This window comes from Neopsephotus bourkii, unplaced genomic scaffold (genome assembly GCF_033783945.1).
Source record: "Neopsephotus bourkii isolate Nb327-2 ecotype Australia unplaced genomic scaffold, CSIRO-AGI_Nbou_v1 NB_1183, whole genome shotgun sequence".
Classification (NCBI taxonomy): domain Eukaryota; kingdom Metazoa; phylum Chordata; class Aves; order Psittaciformes; family Psittacidae; genus Neopsephotus; species Neopsephotus bourkii.
In genome coordinates this window covers 4,509,000-4,530,389 of record NW_026901668.1, presented here as the reverse complement: position 1 = coordinate 4,530,389, position 21,390 = coordinate 4,509,000, and the positions used below count along the sequence as shown (strand labels likewise).

At 39.5% G+C, this 21,390-nt stretch overlaps 1 protein-coding gene across 5 annotated transcripts in view; it reads left to right on the top strand.

Annotated features, from left to right (window-relative positions):
* ADIPOR2 (adiponectin receptor 2) overlaps positions 1–21,390 on the top strand; it is a 45,620-nt gene that overhangs the window by 14,995 nt on the left and 9,235 nt on the right. For 4 of the 5 annotated variants that reach the window (XM_061364000.1, XM_061363998.1, XM_061364002.1 and 1 more), the window contains exons 2-3: positions 7,767–8,002; positions 20,848–20,967. In XM_061364000.1, coding sequence (XP_061219984.1) covers positions 7,835–8,002; positions 20,848–20,967 — 288 coding nt within the window. In that variant the 5' untranslated portion in view covers positions 7,767–7,834. The remainder of the gene's footprint in view (positions 1–7,766; positions 8,003–20,847; positions 20,968–21,390) is intronic. The other variant, XM_061363999.1, reaches the window with a different exon arrangement.

Here is a 21,390-nt window from a genome sequence, read left to right as displayed (position 1 = left end):
CTTATCTAGAACTTCAGCCATTTGACTAAATCTCTTTCTGACTGACAGGTTGGGTGCAGTCTAGTTACAGTAGATCTGCCTCTCCTGCTTAAGTTTTGGTTAAGAAAGAATCTGAAAAAGATGTTGCACTGCTTTTTGGATCTTAGACTGACATGATGCTGTGGGTGTCAATGTTATTCCTACAATCTTATACTACTTTTGCTACAGAAAAATATCATATTTTTAGAGCTGTCTGACTTGTGGCAAAACAACATCATGGTTTGTGAGGAGAGGAATATATGCTGTTTTCAACTGAAGAAATGCTGTTGTTGAGCATAAGGATAACGTTTTCTTTGTCCTTATTTTTTACATATACAGGAATGCAAACGTTTTGTAGACCAAACCTTTCAGCCACAAAATAAAACACTGATGAGCAAGCTCACAGCCTCATGAATAAAGCTTATCAGCAAAACTAAAGAGCAGATACTTCCAAAAACTGGAAAGAGTGTAATGGTCAGCTTTCTGTAATCAAGCTTCTGAGATCGCAACTGCTGTATTAAAATTGGTAATCTTGGTGAGGTTTTTGGTTTGCTATGCTAGGTCATAATCAGCCAGTCAACAAGTCATAATAAAGGCCATGGTATGTGACAATTAAAGGCTTGAGCCAAGAAATAACTGTCAGTCCTTAATGGGTTAGGAAAATACTGCCCATAAAATACAGAGAGAATCAAAATTTTTAGGTGTGTGGTCATGCCATTTCTGTCATGTTGTCTCTGATAGTGAATTGAGCCATGAGGAGTGGGACTGTTTGAAGCTCACCCAGGGACTAGTGGGGCTGCCCTGTCTTGGTGCCAGCCAGCCCTTGAATCTGCGCAGTGATGGCGCCTAAATGAAGAGGTGTCCAAGCAAGCAAGCCAATAAGGAGCACTGAAGGCAGTTGTCTTAGTGCTTTCCTGCTTTAGGTTTGCAGCCTGAAATGTGTGTATTCCTCTTTGATTTTAAAAGCAGGGTGGTAGCATTGTCTTGTACTGCTGCTCCGGTCCTTGAAGCATTTTCTTGAGTTGTAAAAGATCTCAGTTCAGTTTCTAGGAAGGTTCAAACTTATGCTTCCTCAGAAGAGAGTGTTGCACCTGCCAGGGAAGAGGAATGCTTGCTCTCTTCATTGCTGCTGTTGATTTTGGTGCCATTTACGTTCTCATGCAATAAGATCCTCTGTGTAGAGGAGTTAAATGGATACAACTTCAGTTTAGTAGTCTAGCTCTGGATTTTAGTGCCTGCTCCAGAGACTTCGGTTTCTTCATCTTTACCCAGCAGTTCTGTGAAGTGGATGTCCTTGAAGCAATAGTTAAAAGGATGTATTATAAGTTTTCACTAAAGGGGAAAGTAACGTCTCACTTCAGTCTTTCAGTTTTAGACAGTCTGTGATCCAAAGTGTTACTAACAAAAAACAAGTGCATCTTTTTGTTGTTGGCAACCATGAAGTAAGTTGGTATGAGTAACATTTCATAGAAATAAAATCATAAATGGGCACATCGATGGAACGTTTCTCATTTGGAGAAACTAAGCCATTTAATGAAAATGAATCAAAAGCAAGCTTTCCAGGTCTGGGCTGTGGATTCTTATGGAATGTGGTGTGAAAAGAACTTGAACTTCTGCTCCTCTTTTTATTGCTTTTGTGACCAATTCTCTTGGTTTTGTTTATTGAAGAGTAACACCATTTTACAGCAGTCATCCAGTCTGTAACAACTGGGTGTTGTGCACTGGGGGTGGGCCAACCTCTGACGTAAAGCTTAACCCAGTTACAAAACTGGGGTCCAATTTGCAGTACAAATTGGACAAATGTTGTAACAATGCAATGGGATCCTCTGAAATGGAAGCATTACGTTAATGTAGGCAGGCTGCTGGCTTGTTCCCTTTCTTTGGATCCAAATGCATCAGAATGTGCTTGATTGTTTGCCTCTGCAGCCTGCTGTGATATAGCTTAGGCTGAAGTGTCCAGTGACAGTTTACAAGTTACAAAGACAGCTTTTTGGCCACTGACCCTCTGCGGGAGCCTAATCTTTGTTTTGTAGATGTCTCTTTATCTAGGGAAATTACATCTAAGAGAAGAGGTGCTGGATTGCTTCCTCATTGTTCCTCATTGTTAAAGATGACCTCCAAAGAATTTTTACAGCTCAATTCATACTTTTCCTTTAGGGTACTTTGAGAAAGCAAGGGTTTTAGTGATTCTGCCCCCCCCCCCCCCCCTTCCCCCTTTCATACATGCCCTTGTTTGCTTTGGTTTTGATACTGGTTTTGGAGAATATTTGGAATATTGCTGTGGGTGTTTAACTCTTTAATTGAAAAAGCTCAATTAGTGAAGGACTTGGTGTGTGTGAGTATAAAAATCACTTATTTAAAGTTATACTATCGGATCTCTCAATATTACTGTTAACTTTTTAGCTCTGGCCTTCTAATGTAGGGGCAACTCTCACACCTACTTAAAAAATATAAAACCTACTTAAAATGTATGGATTTCTTATCTCTTCTGCTTTGCTCTGTGCATAATGAAGAAGGCAGCCAAGCAGTGGGTACCCCATGTAGTTAGTAAGTTACCCAGCTAGGCTACATGCATGGGTGACACACAACAGCAGTCTTAACTCATGTGACATAGTGTTTGCTGTCTGACTTCTTCCTCTTTTCCTTACCCAAACTGTATACGCCTGCCTTGTAACAGTGCTGGTGCTTGCCTGATTTCCTTGGTAAATGGACCAGCTGTCACATAGGCAGAAACTCAAAGATGACTGCCTCCCCCAAGCCCCAAAGCATGAAACCCAACACCTTGCCAACAGCTCACTGATGATGAACAAAATTGAGCAGCAGTACTGGTACTAGGGAGTAAGGGAACCAGATGGGTGATAGGATGATGCCAGTGTCACCTGAGAATAATTTAAGGTTTTGTGTGATGTTACTAAATACTGTTGGTGGGGAGGGAGTATCTTTGGCGGAACCTCCCTACCAGGAGGTAGAACTAGAAATACAGTGTTCCAAGAAAGCTATGTTTTTTGTTTAGCATACCTTATTTCAGATGAGATAGCCAGAACGAAGTATTTTATAGGCAAGAAGTTCCCTTCCATCACCCCATGTAAGGTGTGTTCTTACCACAGTCTGGTCATGGGTTGCTCAAGCTTTGCCACTTGCACCTGTGCTAGCAGTTCTTGAAATGGAGTTATGCCTGGTTTTGTTACTAATGCCTAGTCGAAACAACTTTGCATTTGGTAAAGTTACTCAACATAAGTAGTTTACTGTTCAATTAGCTTTGATGTTCTGCTGGTATGGATATAGCTAACTAGCTGGTGATGCGGTTGTAGCTGTGATGATATATGGACACAAGGCAAGTTTATAGATTGCGATAGTATCTCTTACAATAATATTCAAGCAGTCAAGGCCTTTGTTAAATATTAATGAATGTTCTGAGAAATGATGTAGCCTGAAATTGTCATGATGACTTTTGTTCTTTTGATAACTAAGCTTTCTTAGGAGAGTGAGCTCTATCTTATGAAAATTTGACCAATGCATAGACATTGCTTGTGCTAGTTTAATGGGTGCTTTGAAGAGGATTAGAAAGGAAGGAGCATACAGTGGATGCCATTGCCTTACTGATCAGGGAAGTTTCTATCAAAAAGGCTGTTAAGTAAGAGGGGAATGGAAGGGGATACAGTTTTCATTCTTCTTCCAAATACCAGCTACAGATAGACTAAAATACCCCTGAAGGGGTCTTTCTTGTGCTGCTTAAAGGAGGAATATTCTGAGAAGAGTTGAATGCTGGAGAGATTGCTTTCCTTAAGGGTAGTGGGAGGTAGTTTGACTGTCCAGGACTCTGTTTTATCCTAAAAAGGGAATGACAGATCTCTTAAATTTAATTACAAACACTACCATTAATGTGGTTTCTTTCTTTTGCTACCATGTGGCTTAGATAGAAAACCAGCTCTTGTGTCAGATGAATTCTGGGAGGTTAGAAGGGTTGTATCAGTTATCCTGGGGAATAACCAGGAAGATCATACAAGGAATAGTAGTATCATCTTGTGCTTAAGTTTGTGTGACTACTCTTTCCTTATCGTCTTGAGGAGTGAAGCAGTGTCCTAAATATGCTGTAATTGTACATGCTGACTCTTCTGATGTTGCACAATTGCGGTGAAGTGCTGAACTAGTACTGCCTTCTGATTCTCTTTTCAGAAATATTACAAGTGACTCTCTACGGCCTGAAACTGGTACTCACTCTCCTCACTGTGGGGTTGACTTCTGAACTGGGATGGAGTGAGCACCTGGGGGTGATAACTGCTTAGGCTGTTGTAGGTTTTGTGGTGGCAACAGCCTATTAAGTCAACTAATGGAGTGCTACGTTTTGTATCTATAGGCTGTGTTTAGAACTATGATAGCATTAAACTGGCAACTCCTTTCTAAAAGCTGGCTTAGCCTTTAGATGGTTTTTGTATTAAAAAAAAACAAAAAACAAAACCCAAACAAACTGAACTCTGTAGAAGCTTTTCCAAGCGGATTTTAAACATGGTAGGAACTTGCCGATTGATCTAGATGCTGATATTATGCTTAGTATATATGCAGTCAATAAGTAGAATTTCAGTTGTACATGCCAACCTCCTCTTTAAATGTAATCTAGTCTTAATGAAAGCTTTTAGTGTGTTGCATGCTACAAAAAAAGTTAAATGACTTATATGTGACATTTATAATCTCAGCGAAACACAAAACAATGTCTTCCAAGACCTCAAGTGTTCTGTAGCTTTCCATTTTCTAGTTTTTGTTTTCATAAGCTGCCTAGTCTTAGAGGCAGAGCGCCTGTTTGCTGCATTTCAACCATTGTGACTTCCTATTCTCTTAGGAAAAGGTCATCCTAGTCATTCAAACCCTACAGTGAACTGTGGAGTCATAGAAACTTCATAATGGAAATTAAAAACCATCTATGTGTTTCCTGCTCATAATATCAGACTGCTGTTTTTTACTTGTGGACAAATAGTTCTGGCTATTAGCAGTTTTCTGTTGGCAACTCCATGTTGCAGTCAGGCATGTGTTTTTGGCTTTTGTGGTACATTTTTACGTTGTTTTTTTTTTTAAAGGACTAAAATCCAGTGGTGCGGCTTCTGGACTATATTTTGGCTTGCTTACCTTTACATGCTCAGTGAAGGCAAGCATATTTAGGACTAAAAGGATCCTTCATGAAGGACAATGCGAAAACATCTTAGTTCATTGAGCAATTCCATTGTGATTTCAAGAACTGACAACTTCTATTTCTGCAGAGCTGTAGAGTTCAGCTACTGCTGAATGCAGATCTCACTCACTGGAGGTGAAATGCATCTTTTATTTTTAACCTTAGTGATTGCTTGGCAGTGAGTATGGTGAAATGAATCTTCCAAGGCCTGATTTTAGTGCCTGTCTCTTGGCACTCTTGTATTAAAAGAACTTTTCACAAGTATCTTGGCTAAATGTGGTTTTAAGCCTGTTGTGTTGGTTGTTACATTGGCTCCCGCCATTTCATAGAGGTGATGTAAGGACATGCTCTTAGGCAATATAGCAGATAATGCAGCACACAATGGCAGTTCTATTGCTTAAAGCTGGTAGAAAGAAAAACTAGTAAAACTTGCTGGTTAAATGTCTAATGCAAAATGAGCAATCTGTGAAACTAGCTATTGCTGTTTCAACTAACTACCTGTTTGAAACGTTGTGTGGAATAGCAGATAAGGGTGTGTAACTTGTTTACAAACAGCTACTCTGATTACATGTATCTTTTTATTTTAGCTGTAGCTTCAGATTGGTACAATGTAGTGTATTGAAATTAGACTCTTAGAAGTTGCCTTTTAAATGAAACATTCAGCTCCATTTCAAATTGCAGTTCTTATTGCGTAGTTTTCTTTCCTCCCTACATCAGTTTTGCCAAATGGCACTGAGATGATGTCTTCGTGCTTCTCACATAAAAATAGAATTGGCTGCTTGAAATATGGCAAAACCAGTCAAGATTTCAGTTGTTCTATGGCTTTCTAAATATTTGTTTTTGGTCCTAAAATGTACTTGCTCAACTTCTTCATTTGGCTTCCTGTGTAATGTTGTTAATCCTTGGCTTGATTCTCATGGGGTGGTAGTCCTGTAGCTCTTGTGTTTATCAAGTAAACAGCTGTGGCCATTTTAGATGTTACTTCCCAGATGGAGGTTACTGACCCTGTAGTGGAGTTAGCAGGAAGGTGTGCATACCATCTGCTTGGCTGTCAGAATGTAAACTTACCTTCTTGGGTGATTAAAGCAGTGTGCCATACTGAACTCGGACAGCTGAGGTACCATTTGTTCTGCAAAGTCTGTTACCTGCTCATTAGCAGCTCTCTCCTATGGGGATTGCCAGGCATCTGAGGGGATATAATCTTACAAACTGCTGCAGCAAATTAAGTTTAGCACATTTGTCAGAGCTGAGAATCATCTCACAGTTATATGTAAATGAGATTAGTCCCTGAAAGGAACGTTATTTGTTGGCTTTTTCGAGGCGACATTTTATTACTAGACTGCCAATATCAATCCCCCATCTTATATTTTTAATTTGCTTCCCCACATTATGACAAAGTTCAGCATCTTTCATTGGGCACTAAAATTCCAATCTAATCATGCTCCCTGGCAAGTTACAACTTGTTAGATGGGTTATCTTAATGTTATGTGTTAGTCACATCCAAGTGCTTAGATGCTACAGTAATAAGAAGGACACCAAGTGATCAGTACAAAGCAAACAGGTTCTCATTCAGAGTGATTCTGAAGCCTCAGCTGAATGCTTATTCACTCTGATAGTTTCTGGCATTCTGATTGCAAGAGTGCTCTGGCTGTTGTGCCTCCCAAGGCTGCCAGTGTCAAACAGGTATCTCTCAGCTGATTAGCGAGGTGACCGCCCCATAGTGGTGTACAAGGTGAATAGATAACCAGTAATAATGTTGGATGAGGGCTCAGGTTAAGAGCTAATAAGGTAATTTATGCAAATTTAATTAAACTTTAGAATCTTGAGTTAAATTTACCCCACATCCTTGATGTTGTAAGTGTAAAATGTAGTTGGTTTTCTGAGCAGAAAGCATAGGTTATGGTTTTTTATCAGTTTCTGATTGCTGTGATGGAATGAATGGTGTTTAAATCTGTCCGTCTAATTCCTTATACAAGTAAGTGTAGACCCATTTCTACCAGCATTTTTGAACGTGTTCATTTAAGCAACAGAAACATAATCCCTGTGTGTACTATTACTCTCATTGCAGTCTGTCTGAAGTTGGTTGCTGCTTGAGCTCTGCTTACTTGCTATTATCTGAGCAGCTGTACTAGTACTTAGTGTTCTAGTTTTGTTGAAACTTAACCCACACAGTTGAGCTTGTATATGAGCTTCATACCCACAAGAAGCTTGTAATTATAGCATGCCTGTTATAAGTAGTTAATTTTTACATAGTATCAGCAGCCAAGTGTTTGCAAGTTTGTAAAAATAAGAATAATTTATAAAACCATCACTGTGCTTTTGTGTTTTTTACTCTTTTGTGGAGCTCACTTTCTGTTATCTAAGTTGTGTTTAACTTGTGTTAGCTTATGAAAGCAGTAGTGATCACAAAATAGGAATCTACTGTCCAGCAGTTTAGAAGTATGTATCGCTGATCCTGTGCGAGTTTGTGCACATACAAAAGCAGTTATCCTAGGTTTTGGGGAGTTTTTAAAAGCTTGCTTTCAGCCAATTCTTACTCTTCTTTTAAACTTCAGTTCAGTTATACAGACTGTTTGTCTTTCAGAGCCAGCACATAAACAGCCAAACTGAACCAAGAGGAAAGAGAATATTCGAGAAGGCTCCCAGCATCTCATGAATGAACTAACGGAACTCGATAATGCTGGTTCTCCAGAGCCAGGTCTACGGCTCAGAAAAGGACACATGTCTGGCACTGCAACAGCAGAAGCAGCCTTTGCAGAGGACAGGTCCGAGCAGAGGCTGCTTTTAGAGGAGCCACCACTGCCTTCTGACCAGGAAAATGTAAGTTATATGATTATCTGTTAGGCTTGCTAGGAAATACGAGTTTTGACATAAGTGCTTCAGTGGTTGAAATAAGTTCCAGAAATGTCAACTGTGAGCCTACAAACTCTTTATGCCTTCTAAATAGTTGTATTAAAACCAGGAAGACGCCAAAAATATTCAGTTGGATGTGTATGAACTTGGGTGAAAAGACTGGGCATAAATGTGAGCTTATGTTTTATATTAACCAGCTTTATATTTTTTTTATTCCTTCCTCAAAGAAAAGGGACTCACACTGGTTTGTTCTCTGCTGAGACATTGCTCATATCAAGACATTTTCGTTCTGTAACCTTCAATTACTAATTAAGTGAAAGGAGAATGTAGTCTGAACCTTGGCTATCATTTTGGAGATTAGGACAGAAACATCTGTTAGCAAGCATTCTTGTTGGAAGAATGGACATTCTGGATTAGACCAAACAAACACCCAAAGTACATGATATCTTATCTTGGCCAGTAGCCAGTAACACTCATAAGGATGAGTACAAGGATGGGGAAGTATGTTGTGTTACTTCCCAAGGACACTCTCCCAGCCTGTAGTAACTGGTGGCTCACAGATATTCTGAGCTGGTGGCAGTGCATTTGGATTTTTGGTGCATGAGCCTTTGTAAATTTTAGCAGCCACAACAACGCCTGTGGAAAGGCGTTCCACAGTTTAATTAGGTGTTATACGAGGGTAGTGGCCAGGAATTGGACAAAAGTACCTTCTGGTTAGAGAGTTTCAGAAGTGTGATTAATGCTTCTCCCGGAATATATACAGGTGGTTATCAGAACAGTAAAGTGGAAGAGGCATTCATCCTAAAGTCACTATTAAAATTTATCATGACTTAACGATTTTAGTGTATCAGCATAGTTACAGAAACTGTATGGTTTCAACCAGCAGCAAACACATGCTGATGCTTCTTAACGTAGCCTTCTATGCAAAAGAATTGGGTTGTTGCTTTAACTGCATTTGCCAGAGATTCTGAGCTTGTACATGGACCACTATCATGGTTCAGCTGACACAACCTGTATTAGACTGTCTTAACTTGATGAGTTTGAGCCCTATGGAATTCACTTTCAAGCGTCCTTTTAATGGAATCAGAACTGGTATTTGTGGCTAATAAGCCAAGCCAGTGCACTCTGTATGCTGATGTAACTTCTATAGGACATTCTCAATATTATCATAACAGGAAATACCCAGTATTCCTATTTGCACTGTGTGAAAGGTTGTAAAGTATGTGTATAAGGTGCAAAGTCTTAGCACACAGCAGAATTTGCTAAGGTTGGAAAGAAGAAAAGTTAAGTTTTATTAGCAGGCTTTTTGAACGTCTGTGTTTATCTGACAATGTCTTTGGGATCATCTTTTTTGAAGGCTACTTTCATTCTTGTCTCTGACTTTCCTGATTGAATGATGTGAGTTACCTGTTGCCTGCAAGAGGAATAGCCCAAAGTAAAAGCCTGTAATGACTGATCTGTAAATTTCTCTATGCATTTGCTTAGCTAGTTAGAAATTATTTGGATGAGTCAATGTGTTTAATTTTAGAGCTGTGGAAGTAAAATGGTTAAAGTACTCTCATTCTGTCTTTTTTCAGGCATTCTTGGGATTTGTTAGCCTATTGGGGTGTCTTTCTTTGCTTTCATCCTTTCAACAAAAGTCTGTTTCTTTCATTTTGGCTCACTACAGACTTTCCTGTACTTGTCTTCTCTCTTTCCCAGTTTGCTGTACGTTGCCACAGAATTCTTTTTTTTTTTTTTTTTTTTTTTGCCATTTGGGCCTTGCTATTATACCTTATATGGCCTTCTGCTTTTTTTTTACTTTCAGCCTAAATTTCTATTCCTTTCCTCTGTGTTTTCTTATTTTTAACACTGTCATATCGTTATTTTGTTTTTCTTCTTAAGAGTTCATTCCAAAACACTCTGCTGTTAAAAGTACCAAGATTAGCTTGCCAAATGGCCATTATTAGGTGAAATACTGCAGTGTTCTAAATAATCTGGAAGAAACACTACGCTATGTATCATCCTTTGTTTTGTATAAGCCTCAGTGCAGCTGTTACTCCAGTGCCAGCTAGAATTCACTTTTTTCTCTACTGTACATTCTGGCCAAGTGCAACTGCCTGAGTACACATAACTTACTATTAAAAAGCATGGTTTTCCTTTGGTTTTAAAGAGGCTCTTGTTTAGATCACAGTAATACAGAGTCATTGTTCTTCTGTGGATGGCAATAGTACTTGGGCATAGGAGGACTTGAGTGGTGCCCATTGCATTAGTATTCCAGTGGCTGAATGTAACCACTTTAAAGCTGATGATAGCAGTTGGGAGATTTCCATGCTGGAGAAGGAAAGTGGATGAGAGCTATGTAGTGTCTTGGTGGTAGAACAACCATGGTCATTTAATATGCTTTCAAATGCTTCTACTTAGGACAAGCTAGACATACTGACTTTCTTGACTATCACGATATAGTTGTATTCAAATAGTTACTATACTTCCCCAAAATTTCCTGGGCCTAAGACTTGAGGTATTAGTGTGAAAATGTGTCTATCTTTATCCTGTGATAATACAACATTGTTTACTCTTCCTTCTGCTTCCCTATTTATATCATTGCAGCTACTTTATATAAAATCTGCTCCAAACTCTCCTATATAAGACTCCTTTCACTCTGCGTATTTGTATGTGCACTTTCTCCTTCACTCATAGGAGGAAGCAGTCTGAGCAATTAAGGGGTACTAGCTGCTTTTGATGAATTATTTTAATAGTCTTTTCTAAGGAGTTGTGTGCAAGCATGTAATTGTATTCAGAATAATTTTCCATCTCCCAACAGCTTGCACTGTATATTGTCCATTTCTGATTTTGATGGGCTGAAATATTGGCCCTCTCTAGAAATAAAACATTGTAATGGGAAAAAAAAAAAAAGAGGTGGTATTAAGAAATCAAATTTAGTCCTAAAAGTGTGGTTTTGTTTTGATGTTGTTTTTCTGAGGGTTTAGTCTCTGGCACCAGTAACCTATTTGGGTGGTTGCATAGCTGTGATCTAAAAATTACATGAAAGATCCTCCTCTCTGTGCATTGTGTTGTTCACTGAATACATGTGGCAAAGGTTTATTAGCTGTATTGAGCATTGTTATCCATAATAATAATAAAATAGCTGCATCCTTCTGCCAGTGCTGTTGACAAGGGGTAATGAGTTAAACAGGGGAAGTTTAGATTGGATATAAGGAGGAAATTCTTTCCTGTTAGGGTGGTGAGGCACTGGAATGGGTTGCCCACGGAGGTTATGAATGCTCCATCCTTGGCAGTGTTCAAGGCCAGGTTGGATGAGGCCTTGGGTGATATGGTTTAGAGTGAGGTGTCCCTGCCCATGGCAGGGGGGTTGGAACTTGATGATCTTAAGGTCCTTTCCAACCATAACTATTCTATGATCTGTCAGTTATATAATGATGCTTATGAGAAGATACGGATCATTTAAAATCAATACCCTTTTACACCTGCACCTTAGTCTGTATTTTGACCCATAACTGTGTTCTCTCCTGGGGTGTGTGTATGTTCATAGATTATCCCCTCTTCCAAGTATCTGTTCCAAAGCATAGATACACATCTTGCTATCTTGTTTGAACATGCAGTTAGTGTAGCAGCGAGTGGTGTACTTCTGTGCCTTTGAGAAATAGTGGCCATTTATCTGAATGTTTAAGATTTGGTGGTGAGAAAAGAATCAGGCAAGCTGCATAATTCATCTTGTTCTTCAGCAATTTAAACTTGTTTTTCTTGCTCTAGTTTACATGTGCTGTGCATATGCTGATAAGGCATTTTTTTTCAGCAGATGCTTCCCTTCTGTAGCATGCTGGATTGCATTGGTTTGCTTTGGGACAGCATCCTTTCTTCTGTCCTAGAGTTTGTGTTTTAACTGCCTTTAATTCCAGCAGTGATGGTTCCTAAAGAAATCTGTTAACTGTGGCTTTGTTAAGCTTACACAATCAAATGCTTGTTACTTCTTATAACCTGGTGAATGGGCTCTTTATGCAGCCCTAGAAACTTGTGCTTGACTTTTTCCTTTTATATTTTAACCTGTCAGTGACAGGAGGTAAACCAAAGAACCATTTTATTTGACTTTATTCCAATCATCAGGCTTTAGTGTTCCTGAATGATGAGTTCTTTCATGCAGTTGAGCTGCCTTGTGTAGTTGTCCTGTGTAGCACCAAAATGCAACATGGAGACCTGTTGCTATAGAGTTTGATAATCTACGGGAAGTGTTTGGGGAGATGTGCCTAGCTCTCAAGCCATCTGAATAGGCAGAAGAAGACTGGGCAAATACTAATCTGGATTGCTTCTCAGGAAGCATGGGTTTTGACTTCAAGTGGAATTTACTTGACCTCTGACAAATTTCATGACATACCTGCATGTAGCTGCAAGAGCATAAATACTGAAGTCACTTGAAGGAGGGAGGTGGAAGGATATAATGTTTTCAGTACAAAAGAAAAGTTCTAGATTAATTGAAGGTGACCAAATAACTCTAGGCTTTTAGCTTGGCTCTTACAACTTACTGAGAGCCTTTTCTGTTGCAGAAATGTGTACATATTATCTATAGAAAGAAGGTTTGGTACTGACAGAAAGGGTGCATGTAGAGTCTTAGGTTTTCAAGAGGGGGAAGTGTTGGTACTCTGCTGAGTTTGCTGCCTGCCAGCTGGTTTTGTAACCGTTGCTTGCTGTGCTGCTCGTTGAAAACTAGGAGGGGGAGGGAGTGGTTTTGTTTATAATTCACTGGCACAACAGTTTCCCTGGGCAAGGGTTAGATTCCACAATTTTTGCCTTTGTTCTCCTGGAGATCGTATCTGTCTGATATGGGCAGCAGTGGGGCGACATGGCGCCTTTCACAGTGGTATAGTGCTGTACTTGTGGGTTAACTTGCATCTCTTTCCAACTGTTTTATTTTAGATTGATCGACTCTGTCCTTCTGTTAACTTCAGCAGCACACTTTCATCCTCTCTCTGTTTAACTTTTTAACAGAGTTGGTTGTTTGTTTTTTGTTTTTTTTTTTTTTTTAACACAAGCCCAGTGTGCTTGTTTTCTTTTACTGCTGTCAGGATCCAACAATGACAGAGGAGCAGAAAATGGCACATGAGAATCTTCTGTAGCAGAAGCCATTTCTGCAGGCTTTCCCCTGAAGTGTACTGAGGAGCACATGGGAGCATTTGAGGTCTTTGGTCCTTGTCAAGTACTGGGCATTGACAGAAAATCGGTAGTTGCTACTGCTTAGAGATTCAAGAAACCCTGTTCATCTGAAGCTATTTAATGAAGCAGCTAGTTCTAAAAAGGATGTATTAGCAAGGTTGCTGAAGCCAAAAAATGACTTTGTCCCAGGACTATTTGCTAAACGAGTGTTAAATGTTAGTGCTTGTCTTTAATGAGTGCCAGCAAGCAATCACCCATGACCAGTTGTATAAAGCTGTTTCCAAGTGCTATATTAAATGGAGTGTAGCTTTTATAAGAAGGTGACCTACAAAGGAAAAGTACTAAACTACAGGAACCCTCAAGTACTTAAGATTTTGGCCAATAGGCTGAAAGGGTCTTTGGCACAGTGCTAATAAGACACTCTTTTTGGTCCAGTGGCAGCAAAAACAGCTTTGCACACCCTGCTTTAGAGGGTGAATGTAGTTAGCCTTCTGGAAACTGGTGTGTGTGTCTGTGTTTACAAATCTGTCAGATTAAGAGAGAGTGTAAACTCAAAATGACAAAGCTGGTATTTTAGAATAACTTGGTGTGTGCAGAACTTAAGGGATGTCATAGGAAGTTTTAAGGTGCTGTGCTTTTCCAGTTTATTACTTACAATCCAAAGAACATAAGCTGATGAAATACCGAAAAATGCCCAATGGGATTTTAGGAGGAATGGCGTGGCAAGGCACTGCCTATTGCTGCTCTCCCGTTATGGAAGACCAGTTGATAAAAGGTCAATTGACAGAATGGGCACAAAGGAGTTGCTGAAAAAAAGCAATATGGCTAGCTGGAAAGGATGTTACAGGACTGCGCTAAGAAAAAAAAGAGAAGCATTTTTATAACATGCTGTTGAACGTAATCTTGTCCATTATGCTGAGTACTTTCGAGTTACTGAATCTGGCATGCTCCCTCAAGAAACATTAAATGACTTGAATACTGTGTTAAACACTATTAATCATTCATCTGATGAGGTCAAGGTAAACAACAGCAAAACCTTCAAACTTAAGACTTTGACGTAAGTTTAATATGGAGGTTAGCAGTGGTATTGTAAATGCAGTGACATGTGTTTTATAACTTGTATTTTAAGAGAATTGTATATAAGTAGTAAGTCGTATAATATGCCATGACTCAGTGTTAATCAAGACATTTCCTTTTTCTGAACTATCCTGCCTGTGTTACAGGGATGTGTTCTTACCAAGGCAGAGTTCTATCAGGACACAGATCAAGAAGAGAGTGAGCAAACATCTATCAGCAGATGAAGGAAGCAGCAGGAACATTAGAACAGATTCAGACTGCATCGCGCTTTGGAAATCCCTGTGGTGGTAGCTTAGGGACACCGGTGACATCTTGATGGTGAATCAGCATCACAACCAGTTGAGCTTTGAGACATGGGACTTTAGGTCAGAATTTAATACTATATATGTATGTGCATCATCAGTTTAGCCCTCAGGTAACAGAGTGATGACTCTGTCCAGAAAGGAACCCTAACACAGACGAGTTCTACTCTTTCTGGGGTTGAGCAGACTTGCATTGCAGCTACTAGTGTTACTGGTTAACATGCACTTTTGGCTCTGCATCAGATACCGGTTTCACTGCAACCAGTGTATATGCAAGTTTCTGCATATACAGTGAAACTTATCAAATTTCTGGAGGTGTCATCCTGAAAGCTGCTGGAAGTTTTGAGAATGCAGCAGCCTATTGAAGCAATCACTATTTTAACTTTTCTTAGTGCATGCCTAGCTCCATTCCTAGGCTTCTTTCTCAGGAACACTACAAAAAGGAGGACTGGAGGTCATTTGGCATCCAACTGGTATGTATCGAAAAGAAACTTGGTCTTGCACATGGTCTGCAGACAGTATTTTGCAGTGAGTATCAATAAAATGAGAGCTGATGCTCCCTTTGCCCTGTTGCACTAGCCTTAGCTCCTTAAGTCCCTTATCTCAACCAACTTTATTATGTATTGGGAAGGTTACTTAGCAAAAATGTGAGCAATTAGTGTCAGATTAGTATTGGATCAGCTAATCAACCCAAGGATCAGAGGGGTGCCAGAAGCAGTGCAAAGCAAGAGGGGGTGAGGAAGAAAAGGACCACTTTTGACAGATAAGGCTTCTTGGGTGGCTTCATTCAAATCTGATTTATGCTTCAGTTTGCACACTCTAATGAGTACAGATTGATGACATTTTATAGTGAAATTGTAGTCTCAAGTGTTGAACAAAAGCTTGCATGTCACATGTGCAAGTAGTAGGCATGTGCCTACTCTCAAACTTACTATTCATCTTTAAACTGACATCAAGAAACTACAGATCTTAAGAAGTTACACTTATACCACTTGAAGTCCAGAGAACACAACTTTCTAGAAACCCGTTTACCACTTTAGAGGATCTTTCTTCCACCATTATGACTTGACTTCTCACAGGCATTAATAAATGGTGTGTCTGTCAACAGTGAGTGATAATGTAAAAACTGTTAATCTATGTGAGAAGGATAAGCTGTAGACAGGAGAAGTATAAGAAGATAAGAAGACAAGAGACAAGATAACAGAACAAGATAAGAGAAGACAAAGAGAAGTACTACATTTACTAGAGCAGGTTTTACTGCAGCTTTCTCTAACAGTCTTTGGCGGTGTGATCTGACTTTTTGGACCACATTCAGGCAACAAAATTCTTGTACTGAATATAAACTTTTTTTTTTTTTTTAAACTTCTGTGACATTAAAAGGTGAGATTTTCATTTTAAAATAAACTTAATGATGTGCACTGTGCAACTGAGCTCTTGTGTTTTTCTTGCTCTTGTTCACTTTGGTGCTCTAAGTATTGGTTTTAGAATTAAACCTTTTCTATCCCTACCAAAACACACTCTGAAATTCTTGTTTAGAAGATGATTGCCCATGGCAGGGGGGTTGGAACTTGATGATCTTGAGGTCCTTTCCAACCATAACTATTCTATGATTCTATGATCTGTCCCTGGAAGCATGTTGCCTGGAACTGTATACAAAGTGGCATAATTAAGTCTGATTTCTACCTCTTTACCTTCTTGTCTATTACTGTTACCACAAAATAATCTGGAAAGCTCCCAAAATAAAGTGAATATGGATAAAGCAGTAAAACTGTTTTCTTCCAGCCATTGTAATTTGTCCTTAAGGTTTAGTTTATTTTGTGGTATCATTATTCAGCTCAGGATGCATTTATATCTCTGTTGTATAATGTCCATCTCACTAGGTATCTGTACTATGTTGGTAACTTTAAAGCTCTATGAATTTGCACAGGATAGGATTAAAATTGGAAGGACTGTTTTGCATTTCCATAGAATTAAGTGTCCAGAACCTCTGGAGTGTGAGTATACAGGAGGCATGATTTCTGATCTGTATGAAAGGCTGATTCTATGCGTTGTGGTGTATGTGCAGCAGAAGAATGACAATTTATGATTGCAACAAGTTTGCTTGTTGCAAGTGAATGGGGGCTTTTATTGAAAGATAATCCAAAAGTGCTGAAGAATTCACAGAATTATTTAGTCAAAATTTGAGACTGCTTTTAAAAGAAGTTGAGTAAATTAGATGATGTAAAAGAACATTTGAAACATTAGCAGAGTGAAAATCCTTTTGGCCAATGATCTAGAAAGTACAAAGGCAAACTTATTCTGGAAGCTCTGGATTCAGGTTATACCATACCTCATTAAAAGTGGGAGTATCAGAGTTTTGTTCTGGGCTCTCATTTCTTCTACAGTCTTAGGCAAGTGAGATTATTTACCCAATGTGTTCTCCATTTTAAAATGTGTTTCTGTGGGCAGAACTTCAAAATAGTTGAAAACTGGCCTAAAGCACACATTTACTTATGTTCTAGAATTACTCTTGAATTTCTGATAAGATCAGCCAACGATGAGTGAAATGGGACTCCTAAAATACAAAGGAACTTGTCACAGTGGAAATTTTACAACAGTGTGCCTTCTGAACAGGAAAGTGGTATTTTTCCCTTTAGTCATTGTTTGAAGAACTGAAGGTTAGTAGACTCCTTCAGATTTCCACATGAAAACCAGCACTGGTGTTGCGTTTAGCTCCAGCTATAGATTTCCAGCTTCCAAGAAGCACAGTTTAGTGTTCTTCCTGAAGGGATGTTTCGGGAAGGAGTCGAGAGAGGACGGACGTTCCAGAACCTCATTTTGCCTCCTTAGCAAGAAAAGGACTAAGAAGCTGAGCTTCAGGTTTTTTTCCTTGAATGCTAATTTTGCAGCTTAATGGCAGGAAGGAGATAGTAAAATAAATGCCATTTTCTGGCAGTAATCTGGACTGTATGATACAAATTCTTTTTATCACTAAAAGAAGCTTGGTAATGATTTGTTTGTAGGCACATTGCCAAAATGCAAAGATTTTCGGGCTAGTTCATAAATAGCTGTGCTCTTCGAGCTTTGCAGTCTGTTCAAATTTAAACCTTCCCATCATTCTAGAAATGAGAGTATGTGGAGAGGGGGAAATGAACATTTTTCTGGCTTTGAGTCACTGGGCAGACTGCAGTGAATACTGGCTTTGATTCTGTAAGGGGCTTTTTTTCCTTCAGTCCACCCAGTTTCATAAAGTGAGGATTACTAACTTGTTCACCACATTCCAGCTGGTCATTGTGTGGTGCTGAGAGAAAGAATTCTTGGATACCTAGAAGACATAGCAGTGCTTTTTGTTTCAGGTACATTGGAACTTAAACACTGGCCTTGCTTTTCTGTAAGGTGTGTTTCTGGAACTTGAGGATTTCTTTGGTTTGCAAGATTGCAGGCTATCATAAGCATCTTATCCAGACCCCTATGGCAGGAGGCTTGGGCCATGTGATCTTCCAAGGTCCTTCCAACCCAAACCATTATATATTTCTGTGACCTTTATGTAATTATTTATAATTTATTATTGAAAATGGAGAATCTTAACCAGGCAGATCCATTAGTAGAAAAAAGCCAGTAAAATTGACAATGTGGAAAAATAATGGCAGTGAGTGTTTTTTGAGTCAGAGTGAAACCAAATTTGTTATTAATACGCTTTCTCGTCCAGCAGGACATTTGCCTATTTTAGAAGGATATTAAACCTATTTACATCTCAGTGTTGTCTGATGCTTTTTTTGATAGAATTGATGGGATAATCTAGGCAGTAAGAGTGCATTTAATACTTACATTGCTGTAAGATCTGGCTAGTGCAGATCAATATTTATATCAGTTGTCTGATATAAAATATGCAACCATTTCCCAGACTTGCTCAGGGTGGGTGTTGATGGTAATGATAAATGGAGGCAAGTAGACACGGTGAGGTACAGATTTTGTACAAAGATTCATTTAGTCAATCAAGTTGTCCTAGGCTGGAGAAATGTGAGGTCGTGACATGTGAAGGATGTTTACTATGTACTAAATAGCAAAGATCTGCATCCTGGGTAAGCAAAATTAGGTGTGGTGGGGGTTCCTCTTCAAAAGATGATGCTTTCAGTGGCTACTGCACAACTTGGGTACAAAAGCAAGTATTAGCATGTTGTTTTTCTCTCTCAAACCCCCAAACTATTGAAGAATCTAGATAGCTTACTGTAAGCTGGAAGAAGTTTCATTTTATTTATCAAAAAATTAAAGCTTTAAGCAGCTCGTTGAGTTAACTTGCTGATGGAAATAGATAATAAGGCCTTACTGTAAAGAGAGAGCTGTAACACTGGACAAATGCACAGCCAGATCTGGTCTGTGACTCAAAGTTCAGGGTACTTACCTGAATGCTACTGATAGTCTTTAATAGATAAAGTGTGTGAGGTTATATACTGAATTCTCTGGCACCTTTGTTGGAGCAATCCCAGGCACAGCTAGAGGCTGGGCAGAGAAGAGATTCAGAGCAGCCCTGCAGAGAAGGAATTGGGGGTGTTGGTTGATGAGAAAATGAGCATGAGCCGGCTTCAGTGTGCGCTTGCAGCCCAGAAAGCCAACTGTATCCTGGGCTGCATCAAAAGGAGCGTGACCAGCAGGTTGAAGGAGGTGATCCTGCCCCTTTACTCTGCTCTTGTGAGACCTCACCTGGAGTATTGTGTGCAGTTCTGGTGTCCTCAACATAAAAAGGACATGGAACTGTTGGAGCGAGTCCAGAGGAGGGACATGACGATGATCAGGGGACTGAAGCACCTCCCATATGAAGAGAGGCTGAGAAAGTTGGGGCTGTTCAGCCTGGAGAAGAGAAGGCTGCGTGGAGACCTCATAGCAGCATTCCAGTATCTGAAGGGGGCCTACAAGGATGCTGGGGAGGGACTCTTCATTAGGCACTGTAGTGATAGGACAAGGGGTAAATGGGTTAAAACTTAAGGGAAGTTTAGTTTGGATATAAGGAGGAAGTTCATTAAGGGTGGTGAAACACTGGAATGGGTTGCCCAAGGAAGCTGTGAATGCTCCATCGCTGGCAGTGTTCAAGGCCAGGTTGGGCATGGTTTAATATGAGGTGTCCCTGCCCATGGCAGGGGGCTTGGAACTAGATGATCCTTTCCAACCCTAATTATTCTATGATTCTCTGGCACTTCAGATGGCATTACTGGTAAATAGTCTTGATTTATAAAGTTGTAAACCTTGATATGGGACCTGGAGGGTGAAAAATTGTGACACATAATATGGAGGAGCACAGTCTCTTACAGCATGCAGGGATTTCTTGCCTTGGTCGCAAGGTGCTGTGTGTAGCAGCTTTCTGCCTCAATCCCAAAGAGTACAAAAGGCTCATTTTCTCTTTTCTAGCTTTCTCAAACTTGTTTACCTTGGAAGCTGAAGGAGTCTCTGGTGGGCCATAAGCATTGTAGTAAACAAACATTTGTGCCTTGTCACACACACCAACCCTACTACCCCCCTATTTTTGATATTAATATGTAGATAATGTGGTAACTCAGCATAGGGTAGAAAACTACCAAACCTCATTCCTGTAAAGTTATTAGTGATGTATACCAGCTGAATATCCAGGTTCAGCAGTGTTTTTTGGTTTGGTTTTCATAATTCTTTTGGTATACCTTGGAGATATGGGTATTTCTCTTTATTTGAATTTTCTTTAAAACTGTGATGTCTGTAACTGCTTTTCTTTGATAACTTGCCTGTGTGTAACTGACCAATGTTTCATACTAGTTTCTGAAATAACTTAAGGCTAGTAAATGTCTGAAGTGTCAGTTAAACACAATAGAGACCTTCAGATTTGAACTAGAAACTGAAATGAAGCATTTATAACTAAGTTAATAGATTCCTTTGCTTGGCCTTTATTGTTCTAAAATGCTGTACATCTTATAGAGGCATTAAGGCAGACATAGTGACATTGAAACGGAAAATAGGAAGTAATTCTTCCCTAGAGGTAGGTAGGCTGCAAACCTCAGACTCCATATCTGGGCTTTAATGAGGCATAACTTACAGAATAACACTGCTTTCTTCCAAACAGTGAAAACGTGTGTGAAATGGATTAGACATGTGAGTTGTTCTCAGATACCTAAGAATCTAATAATTTTTTTTGTTGGTTCTCTTGAATTCCTTCCTCAGTGCTGAACAGGGGAAAAAAGACTATTTGCCAAGACCTCAAATCATAGTTTTCTGTGGAGAACGTCACCTTGCTCTGTTCATCTTTCTAAAAGCTGTTTTCTCTATTTTTTTCTTTCCCCCCAGTGTTCTGAAGATCACAAACACAATGATGAGTCACCTCAAGAAGATGAAGGATTTATGGGTATGTCACCTCTTCTACAAGCCCACCATGCTATGGAGAGAATGGAAGAATTTGTGTGTAAGGTAAGGGCATGAGGAAACTGCTGAAGTAATTTCCTTTTTTAGGAAAGGAATTTGCTCCAGTGGGCAACAGACTATACCTGCAGCAAGTGTGCTAATAATGAGGGAGAGTGGGTACACACCACCCCTGCTTGGGCATCTCTTGTTATAAGTAGTAACACTAGGGCTTCTTGGGATCTCAGTCTGTCATAAATGAATAAACTATAAGGCAGTAGGGATACAATGAGACTCTAAAGCTGATTGTGCAACTGAGGAGCTTCTTGAAACACCTGTGAGTGCAAAGCAGAATAAAACCCTTCTGGTTCAAGGCGCTTTCATTCACAAGGTCATTTCTTTTTTTTTCCAGGTTTCTTCAAACTTGCAAATATTTTGCTTTTCCAGCACTATTTGCATCCATTGCAGAATAAGCTCTGTCTCTTACAAGCT